The sequence below is a fragment of the Podarcis filfolensis genome (assembly GCF_964270895.1).
Source record: "Podarcis filfolensis genome assembly, chromosome: 15".
Classification (NCBI taxonomy): domain Eukaryota; kingdom Metazoa; phylum Chordata; class Lepidosauria; order Squamata; family Lacertidae; genus Podarcis; species Podarcis filfolensis.
In genome coordinates, this window is record NC_139618.1 from 14,833,493 (window position 1) to 14,848,780 (window position 15,288).

The 15,288-nt window shown below is 47.5% G+C and overlaps 1 protein-coding gene across 6 annotated transcripts in view; it reads left to right on the forward strand.

The window, feature by feature from the left end:
* Positions 1-15,288, forward strand: part of TSPOAP1 (TSPO associated protein 1) — a 55,628-nt gene that overhangs the window by 20,026 nt on the left and 20,314 nt on the right. For 3 of the 6 annotated variants that reach the window (XR_014542045.1, XM_083588147.1, XM_083588148.1), the window contains exons 10-22: positions 264-368; positions 612-662; positions 2,022-2,042; positions 4,647-4,839; positions 5,466-5,695; positions 5,991-6,100; positions 7,091-7,200; positions 7,758-7,999; positions 9,104-9,692; positions 11,006-11,157; positions 12,045-12,581; positions 13,600-13,896; positions 14,944-15,135. Coding sequence is in view for 5 of the 6 variants with exons in the window: in XM_083588147.1 (XP_083444273.1) it covers positions 264-368; positions 612-662; positions 2,022-2,042; positions 4,647-4,839; positions 5,466-5,695; positions 5,991-6,100; positions 7,091-7,200; positions 7,758-7,999; positions 9,104-9,692; positions 11,006-11,157; positions 12,045-12,581; positions 13,600-13,896; positions 14,944-15,135 (2,829 nt within the window). In the remaining variant the exon portion in view is untranslated. The remainder of the gene's footprint in view (positions 1-263; positions 369-611; positions 663-2,021; positions 2,043-4,646; positions 4,840-5,465; positions 5,696-5,990; positions 6,101-7,090; positions 7,201-7,757; positions 8,000-9,103; positions 9,693-11,005; positions 11,158-12,044; positions 12,582-13,599; positions 13,897-14,943; positions 15,136-15,288) is intronic. The other 3 variants (XM_083588149.1, XM_083588151.1, XM_083588150.1) reach the window with 3 other exon arrangements.

Consider the following 15,288-nt stretch of genomic DNA (forward strand, 5'->3'; position numbering starts at 1 on the left):
GAAGACCTTCTAAGCAAACAGAAACTGTACTGTAAGTGAAACCACTTTTTTTTTTTAAAAAAGATACTCTTTTCCCTCCATGGGCCAAAATATGTTTTTCTTTTGTCTGGATGGCATGGGCTGCCTCTCAATTGTCAGAAGCTGCTATACCCCCCTTCTTGAGCAGAGGGTCCCCATAGCCTGGAAGGAAAACCCCGAGGTGCTTGCTGGTTTCATCATCATCATCACTCAGCTCTGCTCTCATGCACTTCTGGTTTCCCCAGCACATGAGAGATGTTGCGGAACGAAGGCAGCAGCTGGAACAGGAGCATGAGAGGGCCCTGCAGGCCTTGCAGAAGAAACAGGAGGAAGTCAGGCAACTGCAGCAGGTGAGAGATCCACCAGGGAGACCGCTGGCATCCTTCTCTTCTTGGTTAGTGCACCCTTGAGAGAGCTCTTCCATGTGCTAGTAACCTCCTGATTAAAGCAGGGGTGGCTAAACTGTGGTCTTCTACTTCCATAATTCCCTGGTGGTTGGTCGTGCTGGCTGACGGGTGTGTTAGGCACCCAAGACCTCAAGAAATAGGATTGGTGACCCCTTAACCTCTTTTTTCTCCTCCTCTTGCCTTCAGGCCCAGGCTGAAGCAAGGAAGGAGCACGAAGGAGCCGTCCAGCTCTTGGAGGTAAAGCGGGGAGAAAATCAAGGAAGACAGAGGGAAGGCATGCGTTTTAAGTGCATGTCTTGCCCTCTAAAAGAACCCTGAGAACTGTAGTTTGCTAAGGGTGCTCGGAATTGAAACTTTGTGGGATGATAAGCCACGGTTCCCAGGATTCTTCAGGGGGAAACCTGTGGGCTTGAAATGGACTAGGTGTCAGCAGCCGGGAAAACAGTCAGTTGTGTGGTTTTGTTTATTACAGGGATTTTTCAGCAGAGCTGATGTGTTGCAGGATTTCATAGAACCATAGAATTGTAGGGTTGTAGAGTTGTAGAATTGTAGAGTTGCCTTGGAAAAGCAGTTCCTGGGAAACCCCAGTAAGGGAGAGTTTCTGTTGAACTTGGGTCCTCTTTTCGGGCTTCCTATTGGGGCATCTGGTTGGCCAATGTGAGGACATGCATGTTATTGAGAAAGTGGAAGAGAAAGCCCCCCCCATCTCATAACAGTAGAACGGTGGGCATACAATGAAGGAGGCAGTGATGGCCACCAACTTGGATGGCTTTAAAAGAGGACCAGACAAATTCATGGATGAGGAGTCATGATGGCTCTGCTATGACTCCATGGGTGAAGGTTGCAATGCTTCTGAATACCAGCTTCTGGAAATCTCAGGAGGGGAGAAGGCTCTTGCCTGCAGACCCTGCTTGAGGGCTTCCTCAAAGAGGAATCTGGCTGGCCACTGTGAGAGCAGGATGCTAGACTTGATCACCCATGTGCTTCATCCGGCAGGCTCTTCTGATGGTCTTATGGAACTCCCTCCTACTGGAGGCAGTGATGCCTACCAACTTGGATGGCTTTAAAAGAGGATCAGATAAATTTATGGAGGAAGGGAAGGCTATTGATGTCTACTAGCCGTGAGGGCTATGCTCTTCCTCTCCAGTTGGAGGTAGCAATGCTCCTGAATACTAGTTGCTGGAAACCACAGGAGGGGAGAGAGCTCTTGTGCTTGGGTCCTGTGTGCAGGTTTCCCACAGGCGTCTGGTCAGTCACTGTGAGAACAGGATGCTGGGCTAGATGGGCCCCCTGTGGCCTGATGCAGCAAGTTCTTATCATAGCTGTCAACGTTTCCCTTTTTTTTAAGGGAAATTCCCTTATTCCGAATAGGATTCCTCGCAAGAAAAGGGAAAAGTTAACAGCTATGGTTCTTACTAAGTTCTTAACAGGATGCTGGCCTCGATGGGCCTTTGGCCTGATCCAGCTGCAGGACCCTTATGTTTCCTAGCCATTTCTCTGAAATCTAGATTCCGCATCAGGATTACTGTTTCAGGAAGATGCCTGGGTGCAGTTAATCACTTTTCCTCTGCTCATTTCCTTCTTCTTTCCTGACAGAATTCCTTGGATTGCATGCAGGTACTGCTGATCTCATTGTGTTTAGGAAAATGACCTTCCCAACCAAACCTGGACTGCTTCCCAGAAGGAGTTTGGAATGGAGAAATACCAGATTTCAACCAATTTTGGACTGGGGTGGGGAGACAGCCAGAGAAGAACAGAAAGAAATTCAGGGTTTATTGGTCTCTCCATTCCAAATGAGCAGATGTGCTCATCCTGCAAAACAAGAGCAAGCTTTCAGGCCCCAAAAGGCTGTTTCTCCAGTTAAACAGCCAGAAGTTATATAGTTATAGAACTGCAGAGTCATCTAGTCCAACCCCCTGCAATGCAAGAACCACTGCTAAATATACCGTAATTTTCTCTCCAAAACACGCACTTTTTTGCTCCTAGAAAGTAAGGGAAAATCCCTGTGCGTGTTATGGAGCGAATGCACTCGACCGGAGCCATGGCTGCCGTCAGTCAAGCAAAGCGGGAGCCGCTTGCAGGGCTTTGCACGGCTCTAGCTTTGATTGCTTTACAGCCAGGAGGAGGGGGAGGAGCCGAGGAGGAGGGAGGGAAGGAGAGCCATGGCAGCAAAGTGGGCAGCAGCCGCTTACACACGAGGAGGGACAAACGGGAGCCATAGCGAGCCGGAAAAGCGCCGTGTAGCCAGCAACAGCTGCTGCAGCCTCAGCTAGCAAAGGTCCGTGCGCTCTCTAAACGGAGCAATGAGGCTGCAGAGGGACGGCAGGGCACAGGAGGGCTCTGAGCCACGAGCGCAGTGAAAACCAGTAAAAAAGTTTTTTAAAAGGCTGCTGGGGACAGGAGGGCACGGGATGAGGGAGAGGGGGAAATTACGATTCTCCCAGCGTCTCAGCTGATCCGCTGAGCAGGACTTGGGTTGCAGGGGATTCACCATTAGCTGCGTAAAGCAGCAAAGAGGGAGAGAAGGAGCAAAGCCGGAGAGGAAAGGAGCTGCTTACACTGCTGTAAGTGGCTGCTGTCTGGTTGGCTCCTTTAAAGCAACAGTGCTCTTTCCCTCCCCCCTCCCCGCTCAGCTCACCGAAAAGCTCCTTTTCCACACACCCCACGCGAGCTCCTTCTCCCCTTAAACCCCTCTCCTGCATCATTAGCAGCATCCTTCTCTACACACCCCACGCGTGTTCCTTCTCCCCATAAACCCCTCTCCTGCATCATTAGCAGCATCCTTCTCCACACACCCCACATGAGCTCCTTCTCCCCTTAAACCCCTCTCCTGCATCATTAGCAGCATCCTTCTCTACACACCCCACGCGTGTTCCTTCTCCCCATAAACCCCTCTCCTGCATCATTAGCAGCATCCTTCTCCACACACCCCACATGAGCTCCTTCTCCCCTTAAACCCATCTCCTGCATCATTAGCAGCATCCTTCTCCACACACCCCACGCGTGTTCCTTCTCCCCTTAAACCCCTCTTCTGCATTATTAGCAGCATCCTTCTCCACACACCCCACGCGTGTTCCTTGTCCCTTGAATGCTTTTCCTTCCCTCCCCACTTAAAACGTGGTTACAAAGCACGGATCCACATGGATCCTCAGGATTTTTGCACTGGGTCACCCCAAGTTCACCATCAGATCACATAGCATATCCATGGCTACAGCCTGCACCAAAAAACACACACGCACCCACTGTTTCATGGGGCTGCAATGGCGCAAAAACGTGGTTACAAAGCATGGCTCCACGTGGATCCTCAGGATTTTTGCATTGGGCTACCCCAAACTCACCGTCGGATCACGTCTGTGGCCACAGCATGAACCACAAAAATCATACATCCACTGTTTCGTTTAGAATATTTTTTTCTTGTTTTCCTCCTCTAAAAACTACGTGCGTGTTATGGTCAGGTGCGTGTTATAGAGCGAAAAATACGGTACACATGAGCCCTTGGTGACACAGCAATAAATGTGGGTGTTGCGGAGAGAGAAGGAATTTTGCCTTCTAGGGGAATTGGCTGGTGGTTTTGGAGCTCCCCCCTGCAGTTATGATGACATGCAAATTGGCTCACTTACTTAAGTGCCCTACATTGCTCGCTGATGCAGTCTTCCCTTAGTCAGGCACCTCTTACTGAGAATGTCTTGCTTGCTCTTGATCTTTGTGGCACAAAGGGATAGCAGTGCCGTGCATTTGCTGTGCTGGCAAATAGTTAGAAGTGTGCTGTGGATGTTGTTATGTGTGCGAGGATCTGGACACGTGATGACACCAGTCCGCTTTCCCCTCTGGTGGCTTGTTTGGTTGTAGCTGCACTAGTCCTAACAGAGCCATCCCTACCCTTAGGCAGGTCGAAGCAGCTGCCACAGGCTGGAGATGCTGAGCTTGGGGGGCGGACAGGTGCTGGAGGGCAGACATCATGCCTAAATGGCTGCTCTCACTCAACAGCCTTGTTTTGCTGTGGGGATGGGAAGCGATGTCTCAGTGGGGCATCCAGCTTGAGAGGCAGTCTACCAGATTCCGTAGGAGTCACCTTGGACTGATCCATCAAGTTCCTTCTGACATTCTTCTGGAATCAAAGGATCCTAGAATTGTAGAGTTGGAAGGTGCCTATTAGGTCATTTGTCCAATGCAGGAATCCCAGCCAAGTTATCCCTCTTCCTTAACTTTTCCCCACCCCAGGCCCGCGTGAGAGAGCTGGAGGAACAGTGCCATAGCCACACGGAGCAGTTTAACTTCCTCTCTCAAGAGCTCAAGCAGTTTCGCCTCCAAACTGAGAAAATTGGTCTTCCGCCCTCCTCCCAGGTGACGTCCGAGGTCACCCTCACCACTTGCCAGACTTCTCTGCAGCTCCTGGAGGGACTCAAGGAGAAAGGTGACTATGGAGAAGGAGGAAGCCCTCTCTTTGCTTTCTTTTGTGCCATTAGAATAATCCAGATGCCATGGTGTTCCCAGATTCAGTAACTGTAGAGTATGATTTGCTTCTTTAGAGTATGAGAGCCAGTGTGGTGTAGTGGTTAAGAGCAGTGGACTCATAATCTGGTGAACCGGGTTCGATTCCCCGCTCCTCCACATGTAGCTGCTGGGTGACCTTGGGCTAGTCACACTTCTCTGGAGTCTCTCAGCCCCACTCCCTTCACAGAGTGTTTGTTATGGGGGAGGAAGGGAAAGGAGATTGTTAGCTGCTTTGAGACTCCTTCGGGTAGTGATAAAGCGGGATATCAAATCCAAACTCCTCCTCCTCTTCTTCTTCTTTGGTGGTGGCAGAGAATGCAGTACCAAACATGCAATATAACAATCCAATTAGAACAACACAGTAATTAAAACAGGGGACTGGAGGTAAATCTGAGTCAAACCTGTTGCCTGAGGTGGGCTTTGAAGTGCAGCATTGTGGCTCTCTTGGCCACAAGCTCCCCAGTTCCAGAGTGTTCCATTGTCCCTGCACCCACCACTTTGCTTGGTGTCTCTGCCTGGCATAATGTATATGCTGTTCGGTTTCAGATCCAGAAACTGCCACCATCTCTCCCCGGTGCAGCCAGAAAGCTCAAGATGGAGGGCTGGAAAGGATCTCCCGCCTTGCCGAGCCTGTGGTGCCCGCTGTGGTCAGAAGCCCAGATGCAAATTCCCCTCCGCTTGCCTCGAAGAAAATGGTCAGGAAACTGGAGTCCCAGTCCAGCTCCTCAAGATCCGAGTCCATGCAGAACAGCCCCAAATCCTGCCCTACCCCTGAGGTTAGTCCTGGTCTAGGCTTCTTCTTCTTTTCTTTTTTTTTAAGCAGGCACCCAAAAGAGTACAGTGAAGGCAGCCTGCCTGGTGTCAATAGGCAGGGAGTTCCAAGGTGTAGGTCCTGCCATACTAGAAGTTCGAGTTCTTTCGAATGTGGAAACAGGTATTATGTGGCACTCATAACAGGGCTTCAAACGGAGACCAGAATTGGTGACTGGGTTCAGATGGACTAGCTCCTTTGCTCTGTCCTTCCCACAGCAGAGGTGTCCTTATTTCACTGTCTTCTGTCGTTTTTGTTAGGTGGACACAGCCAGTGAAATGGAAGAGCTGGATATCGACACGATCTCACTAATCCCAGAACCAGACAACCAGGGTCCAGTGAAGCTCCGAGTCTTCTTAGCTCGTTACAGGTAGGGTCTCCATGTTGGTGGGAATGAGGAGGCTTGGAATCTGAATTCGCTTCTCTCACATTTTCAAGGTCACTGAGGTCTGCCACAATTTAAGGCAGGGTGGAGCTATTCCAAACCGCTGTGTGGCTTTTGCCTCATAAGAAAACAACATACCTTCTGACACAACAAAGGCAAAAACTATGATGCCATCTTCTGGGACTCCATCTTCCCATTTTTTTCTTGCAAGAGGACGGCGGCCATTTTGGTCGCTGTGATCTCATGCAGTTTCACGCTGTGATTCCTCCCCCAAATAAGCACTTTGTTGGGGCATGGAGCCCAAAAACACGTGCTTTGGGGTTCCACATGAGGTCGTGGCTCAGGGAGAAGTGTTTTTTTTTGGGGGGGGGGGGGAATCATGGCATGAAATTGCATGAGATCACAGTGCCCAAAATGGCCACTGTCCTCTCGCAAGAAAAAAACGGGATGTCCCTGTTTTTCTGGGACACTTGTGGTGTATGGCATAAGAAAAGCCCTGCTGGACCAGAGCAATGGCCCACCTAGTCCAGCATCCTGTTCTCACAGTGGCCAACCAGATGCATTTAATGGGAACATAAGAAGAGCCTGCTGGATGAAGCCAATGGCCCGTCATGCACCCACACTGGTACGAGCAGGACAGCAACTCTTCCCACTTGTGGCTCCCAGTAACTAGCACTCAGAGTCATAATATATGTGGTTCATAGCTATTGGTAACCTCAAGACTTGATTCCTGCAATGCAGTCTGTGTGGGGCTACCTTTGGGGCCTGGTCTGGAAGCTCCAGCTGCTGCAAAATGCTGTGGCTAGACTGTTGATAGGGATAGACTATCACCAGCGTACAGCAGTGAGACTTCAGATCTTGTGCTTGCTGCCTATACATCCAGTGTCTTGCTGACTTCCAAGACAGCACTGCCAGCTGCCTAGCGTCACTCTTGACTTTTCTGTGTAAAAACAATTCCTGTTGTTCCCATTTCAGCTACAATCCATTTGCCGGCCCCAACGAGAACCCTGAAGCAGAACTCCCGCTGACGGCCGGTGAGTACATTTACGTCTACGGAGAAATGGACGAAGATGGCTTCTTTGAAGGTACGGCATCATCATCTTTTGAAGATTATTTGTAATGTTCTTGCTTATTGAAATAATTATTGGTGGGGAGTCCAAGAATTCTGGGGAGCAAGCAGTGCCAGCCCAAAGAACAGAAGATTTTCGCATCATTACCACCACCAGCATCCTCATTTGCATAGTTAAAACCATGCTGTTCGGCATATTACTAATTACTGCGGTGTTTTCTTTTTTCAAATATGTAGAAGTATTTGTTAAACCTCAACAATATTTTGCTGTGCTCGCGTTCCACGTCTGTGCTGCTACTGCATAATACATTTTCCTGTCCTTTTTTCTGATATCTTCTCTCCCTCTCTTCTTTCTTTCTCATTTTCCCTTCTGTACATGTTTTCTTATGATTTTAAAACTCCAATAACTATTAAATGGGGGGCGGGGACACAGTGCTGGAGGCACAGCATCAAGAGATTTGCAGAGTGTCAAAAATATAACGATGGCACTCATATATATAAAAACGCATTGAAGCACACACAACAAAATTAAGCATCATTTCTACCCTGTCACCTCTTGACCTTGACTTCCAGGGGAGCTGATGGATGGGCGGAGAGGCCTGGTCCCCTCCAACTTTGTAGAGCGAGTTTCGGACGAGGACCTTGTGACGTTCCTGCCTCAGGAGCTCCACGATCTCTCCCAGAGCTCCCCTCTGGAAAGGAGCTCCCTCAGCATGAGCCTCAGCAGCACGGAAAGGAGCGACTGCTCCACCGAGGAGCTCAGCGCCAGCACAGCACCCTCCAGGCTGGAAGAGGACGAGGGAGCCATACATACGGTAGTGCCCCCCAACATTCAACATTAAATTGATTTTTTGTTGCATACAGGAAGGTGTAGGCACCAATGAAACAGGCAAGCAAGAGGGGGAAAGAAAAATAAAAGCAATACAGGGAAATGAAATAAGAACAGCAAACCAGTATAACAATCATGCTTCACCGAGGTGGAATTTAAATTATTATTATAATCAGTACTGTTTTTCTAGAAAAAATAGGTGCCGGAGCTCATCATGAACTTCTCCCTTGTTCTCTTAGAATGGTGCTGGAGATGAGCTCCGAAAAAAAGCCCCGATTATAATATTTATTTATATCCTGTCATTCTCCCCAGTCGGGGACTCAGGTGGCTTACGATACAATAATCTTTATTGTCATTGTCCCATACAGAACAACAAAATTGAAAAAGTCTACATCAGACATTCAAAACCAACAAGCCTGCTATCCCGGCTATCCCAGCCTGGTTAGCCCCCTAAAAACTCTGATACCCCATAATTAAATACAATATACTCCCATAGAGACAACCTTACACTGCATTTAAAACCAAAATCGCATTTGAATAGAAACTGTTTCTCAGGCAGCTAGTCCTAGTCTTTATAACCCTGTACCTTCTTCCAGAAGGCAGATAAAACAGAGCAAAAACATAGAAGAGGCAATCATTAAAATGTAATTAAACAGGAATAGAATTAAAATGATATCTGTGTGATATTTACCGTATTTTTCGCTCTATAAGACGCACCAGACCACAAGACGCACCTAGTTTTTGGAGGAGGAAAACAATAAAAAAAATATTCTGAATCTCAGAAGCCAGAACAGCAAGACGGGTCGCTGCACAGCGAAAGCAGTGATCCCTCTTGCTGTTCTGGCTTCTGGGATAGCTGCGCAGCCTGCATTCGCTCCGTAAGACGCACACACATTTCCCCTTACTTTTTAGGAGGGAAAAAGTGAGTCTTATACAGCAAAAAATACGGTATATGTGGTGGAGGGGTCAAAAGAGAAGATCGCCCAAGAAGGGTTCGGGAAGCAAGTTTTGTCGAGTCACATTTGAGATCAAAGAAAACATTCAGGGCCAAAATGGGTTTAACCACCTTGCACTTCCACCACATGTGCAGGAACGAGCCTCACTAGTAGTGCCTTACCCCAGGAAGGTGACCCTCATCAAGCAGTTTGGCAGCAGCCTCTTGGTGGGATGGGAGCCCCCCCTGACCACCCCCGGCTCCTTGGAGATCCAGAGCTACAACCTCTACGTGGATTCCGAGCTGCGGCAAACCGTGAAGGCCGGATCGCAGACGAAGGCTGTCGTCGAGAGGCTGGACTTGAAAACGAGAACCTACCGCCTCTCCGTGCAAAGCGTCTCGGAGGCCGGGAGCTCTGACCGGCTGCGGTGCACTTTCCTTGCCGGGGGCGGGTTTGCCGTGGCCCCCACCCAGCTCAGGGTGCGGAGCGTAGCGGCCACCTCAGCGCAGATCTCTTGGGTGCCCAGCAACAGCAACTTCCCACACACCGTGTACCTTAACGGGGAGGAACACGAGGCCGCCAAGGCGGGAGTCTACTGGTACACCTTCCGGAACTTGAACCCGAGCACTTCCTACGTGGCCACGGTGGAAGTCCAGCCGCAGCAGCAGGCGCTGGGGGAACCGGCCCCGGAGAAGCAGGATCAGCCGCTTTCCGCAGAGATCCAGTTCACAACGGCATCAGCAGGTGAGTCTCAGTCGAGAAAAAGCGTCTTCGCGCAGCGCAGCACATAGATAAAGAATGGAACTCCCTGCTGCAGGAGGAAGTGATGGCCGCCAACTTGGATGGCTTTCAAAAAGGGTTAGACAAATTCATGGAGAAGAAGGCTGCCAAAGGCTGCTAGCTATGATGCCTATACTTTGGAATCCCCTGCCGATTAATGATCAGGCAGGTGCCTTTCCTGTACAGAGGTACCTCGGGTTACATACGCTTCAGGTTACAGACTCCGCTAACCCAGAAATAGTACCTCGGGTTAAGAACTTTGCTTCAGGATGAGAACAGAAATTGCGGCACAGCGGCAGCAGGAGGCCCCATTAGCTAAAGTGGTACCTCAATTTAAGAACAGTTTCAGGTTAAGAACGGACCTCCGGAACGAATGAAGTACTTAACCCGAGGTACCACTGTACTTTTTTTTTTTTTGCGCTTGCTTGCTAAAAACATTTTTGTTTAGGCAAGCTTGTCCAGATATCTTGAATGCTGATTTGTTTTTAAATCTGTTTTTAGCTTACTGCTGATTTTAAATTATTATTATTAAATTATTAATGTATTTACTTATTACAACATTTTTATACGGCCTACCAACAAAGTCCTCTGGGACATTTTAAACAAAAAGTTGTGAATCACTAGAATGCAACGTCGCAATCCCTTTTAAAAATATATAATTGATGTTTTGAATTTTTGAAAGTTTTAAATTGTTGTTGATGATTTTTACGGATAATTTTATTGTTTTACCTTTTTTGTAAATCGCTTTGAGGGTTTTAACAATCAAGCGGGATATAAATTTAATGAAATAAACGAAAGAGGGGAAATGCAAAGCTTCGTGACGAGGGTTGTCTTGTAAGTGATGGCTCCATTGTCTATGTAACAAAGGAATGCCAAATCATATAAAAAGTGCCTAGAAGTTTAAGTCCTTGTTGAAATCTCAAATTATGATGCATTTTCTCCGTTATAGCTATATTCTAGAGTGGATGGTACCAATTGTCCAGCATAAGATTCTGACTGTTTGAGCTGCTATAATCATGTGTAACTTGCCAGCAGCTATTCGCCTTGTTTTTATGACGTTAAGCCACACAAAAAAATTAACCAAGAGCAGAAGACTAGACATTGCAAATGGCTTGGGGCTGCGGCTCTGAACGTGTGCCCTCTTTGCCTTCTGAACAGCACAGATTCCCCTGCGGTGTCACCAGTGCAGTAAATTTTGCCGCTTCTCCAGCAGTGTGCACAGGGCAAGCTCCAGAGAGTAAACAGAGTGCAATTCATTTGAAACTAATCCCTTACAGGGTCTCCAGATGCTCCCCTGGATGTCCGAGTAGAGGCTGGTCCCAGCCCTGGGATTCTGGTGATCAGCTGGCTGCCTGTCACCATCGACGCAGAAGGGTCGTCCAATGGGGTGCGAGTCACTGGCTACGCTGTGTACGCAGATGGGCAAAAGGTACCCGCTTTGCGTTGGACGCAGATGAAATGCACTGGGCAGAATATTATTATTTTATTTTATTATATTATATTATATTATATTATATTATATTATATTATATTATGTTAAATTACTTATTTATACCCCGCCCATCTGGCTGGGTTTCCCCAGCCACTCTGGGCGGCTTCCAACAGGAGATTAAAAATGCATTAAAACAGAAGCATTGTTTTGTTGATATTGTCATTGTTATGCTTGGGTATCCAGCTTTAGTCATACTCAAAGTAGACCTGTCGAAATCCACAAACTGTCACCCATTGTTAGCTCCCAATGAAGGGTGGGATTTAAATTCAACAAGTAATGATCTAACTTTATATACAATTCATTTTTATTAAGTGCTGGTCTCGACCTATAAAGTTACTTGGTCTCCATTTGTTGAATTTGTTTTGTGACAGCAAGGAGCAGGCCTTCCCCCAGATCTTCAACATTCATTGACCTTTTAAAAAATTGACCTTTAGCCTAAAAAACTATAAATTACTTTCTTCAGTTTTCCAGATTGCTATTTCTACAGCTTACCTGTTTTTGTGTAATTCCAGGACTGAGTTCACTGTCAACTTTTGTTTTGTATGATGTGTTCTTCATTGTGTGTTTCTGATGTGGCTGGGGAAAATTCATTAAAAATCAACTAAAAAAGAAAATAAATGCTGTTTTTAATGCATGTATGTGTTTATCATTGGCTTAAAACATTGTAAGTTACTTTGGGTTGCCATGACAAAATAAGCATCTAATATAAGTAATAATAATCATAACAATGATTTTTAAACCACCTTAAATCATGGGTCACCAATAACAAATTTGGTGTTGGATTTGCTCCTCTTACCTGTCCCCCTGGTGACCCCTTTCTGCAGGTGATGGAAGTGACCTCTCCGACAGCTGGCAGCGTCCTGGCTGAGATCTCCCAGCTCCAGATCCTGCAGGTCTGCCAGGAAGTCTCCGTAAGAACTGTGTCCCTTTACGGCGAGTCAGTGGATTCGGTGCCTGCTCAGATCCCCTTGGCTCTGTTGGGAGACGCCACCAGCTGTTCCTCTCCGCTGGAGTTTGGCGGGCCTGCCGTGCAGCTTCCGGGCAGGGAGGGGCGGGACATCCTCACCTCCCAGACCTCCCAGGCATGCGGGACGGAGGACACCCCTGCAGCCGCCGCCGCCGATTCCTTTGCCAAATCCACCTCCCAGCCTGGCGTCAGCAGAAAGAAGTCTGGGAGCGCCTTGCTGGCAGAGACCTCCCCCAATGGGTCCACCTCTCCCACCGGGGCTGCCTTGACACATGTGCCGCAGGGCTCACCTCCAGAAATGGGTCCTCTACCTAGAGGCGAAGGGAATGCTTTTGTGCCAGTGACTGAGGGCAATCCAGCCATGCTCAGGAAGGGGTCTGAAGAGGGCGACCAGGTCAGTGTGGGGCCTTTCTTTTTGGGGAGGCCGGGGAAAGGAAGCGAGGCTGCAGAAGGGACTGTATCTAGGGCAACGGTGTGGGGCAGCCTTCTTTTGTGGGGAAAACATTTGGGGGCTGCATACCAGTGGTGGGCAGGACTCAAAGACAAAACTGTGCAGGGCAGTGGATGTGACTCTCACCTTAGTATTTTCTTTTTATTTATTTATAAACAAATAGTTTATTATTTAAAAATTCAACATTAATACATACATATTACAAATATACAAACAAGCAAACATACATTTCATACAATCCCACCACCATCCCTCAGGAAGCACTTCACGCAGCACAAAGTTGAACTATGGAACTCCCTCCCACAGGAAGCAATGATGACCAACTTGGATGGTGTTAAAAGAGGATTGGACCAGAGGATTAGGGGTCAATAAGGCAGCAATGCTTCTGAATAACAGTTGCTGGAAGCTCTTGTGCTCAGATGCTGCTTGCTGGCTTCCCACTGAACCATCTGGTTGGCCAATGGGAGAGTAGAATGCTGTTCCACCTGGGCCTGATCCAGTAGCTGCTTCTAATCTACTTCTATATTCCTGACTCTTTGTTTAAAAACGGCCCAGCCAAAATGCAGCGCAAGCTCATTTTAATTCTGTTTTCGTAAGTTCAGCCATTTGCATCCGCCTGTCGGACGTGTTCCCTGGTGAAAATCCAAGGCATTTGGGGGTGAGGAGGAGGAGGAAGGAATGAACCAGCCCAGGATCCATTGGATCAGGAACCTTACTGCTGCCATTGAGTGTCAGCCCCATTGCTGCACCGGCTCGAGGTCGATGCCTCAGTCTACCTGGCTGGCACACTGACCTGCTGGCCCCTCTGTTAAACCCTGCTGACAGCTGTTAGGTTTAGGATTAGGGCCCTGATCAGATCATAAGTGATAGCTATCCATGTCAAAGGAAAGCCAAGCACACCGTTGCAAATGTTGCTCTTCTTGGTGTCTGATCTTTCTTGCTGCAACCATTTCCTTCCCAGCAGCCCCTGCTGGTGTCCAGAGCGCAGGAGGCAGCGAGCCGAGGGGAAGCCTGCTCTGCCAATCTGGGGGCGAAAGAGCCCCCACCTGAAAGGGGGGCAGAAAACGATCCAAGTTGCCTGGGAACGAAGCTGTTGCCACCCAGCAGGTCTTCCCTGCAAGGCGAGGACAGGTCCGCCGACTCAGGGCAAAGCGAGAGGCGAGCCCCAGAATCTGTGGCTGGATCTTCCGGGAGGCTGAAGCTGCTGAAGGAGATTCCCAGGGATGACTCCTTGCCGGCGCCCAGGGTCAGAAGAGAGGTCCGTCTCCTTTGTTCAAAGGGTTTTGATTGGATTTGCTTAACTCGAGGGCCAGTCAATTCCCACAAAGTGCTTTGGGACACAATTGAGCTGAAATGAATCTGCGCTGCAAAAATCCGTCTTTCGGTTACAAAAGTTCATATGCAAAATGTTCAGGCCTGTGTGTTTTGATGTTATTATCAGGTGTCAACATGCACACACAGATTTTGTGTATGAACTTTTGCCACCAAATGCTAGATTTTCACAGCGCAGATGCATGCCAATGTTCGATGAATAGTTTTTGATAATTGACATGCAATGGTAGACAGCATTTGACTATGCTTGATAGTTGACATTCAGCAGTAGCTCACACTTGATTCTATCAGGTTGTCCACCTGCAATTGTATTAGTATTTTATTTCTGTTGGGAATTGGCATGCAATGCCAGTTTGCTTTTGTGCCGGACAGCTGACATGCAACAGTGGTTACCTTTTGATAGATGACACACAAATGGTATTTAGAATGGGACAACTAACATTTTATGAGATTTCTTTTTTTTTAAATAAAATATTTATTGAGATTTTACAAAAAACAAAGGTTTACAAAATAGAAAGAAAACATATAAAAAGAGATAAATAAAAAGAAAACATACAAAAATACATAAAAAAGAAAAAAGAAAAAATAAACATACAAAATGCAAAAAACAAATAAGTAAGAAAAAAGTAAAAACAAATCCATTTTTTGTATCTTTAAACTCATTAGCTTGTTTTCTTGACCTCCTCGCACCTCCCCTTTTTGTGTTCCCATTTACATAATCAAATCAGCAAATCCTTACAGAGATTTCATAACTGTTGCTTGCTAAACTCAAGCCTAAAGCATCCCAGTTTGCAAGGTTAAGATCAATGTAGATTAGAACCTGAACATTCACATTCAAAACGTGAAGATTTGGAAGCTGGGCAGGCTTCAGGTGTTCCGATATTCAGTTTGGCTCCTGGATAAATTTTGTGGGGCTTAATTCTTCACTGACAGCAACATCTTTTTAAATTTCTAAATTTTCAAAATTTTGCAGGGAGAGAAAAGATCTGATGCGGGAAATCGTCCGGTGACTCTTCTGACTGACCACAGCCGCGGGTCAGACCTGTCTGATATCATGGAGGAAGAGGAGGAGGAAGAAGAAGAGGAAGCAAGGCAGCAGTCTGGCAAGGCAGGAGAATCAAAATGGGCTCCAAGTGAATGCCCTGGCAGAGAAAATGGAGAGAAGGTAATCTGTTGGTTCCCTTAATCACATGAGTAGGGAACCTTTGACTCTTCAGGTGTTGCTGATCTATAACTCACATTAACCCCTAGCAATCTTGGCCAATAGCCAGGGATGATGGGATTTGTAGTCCAGCAACATCTGGTGGCCCACAGGTGC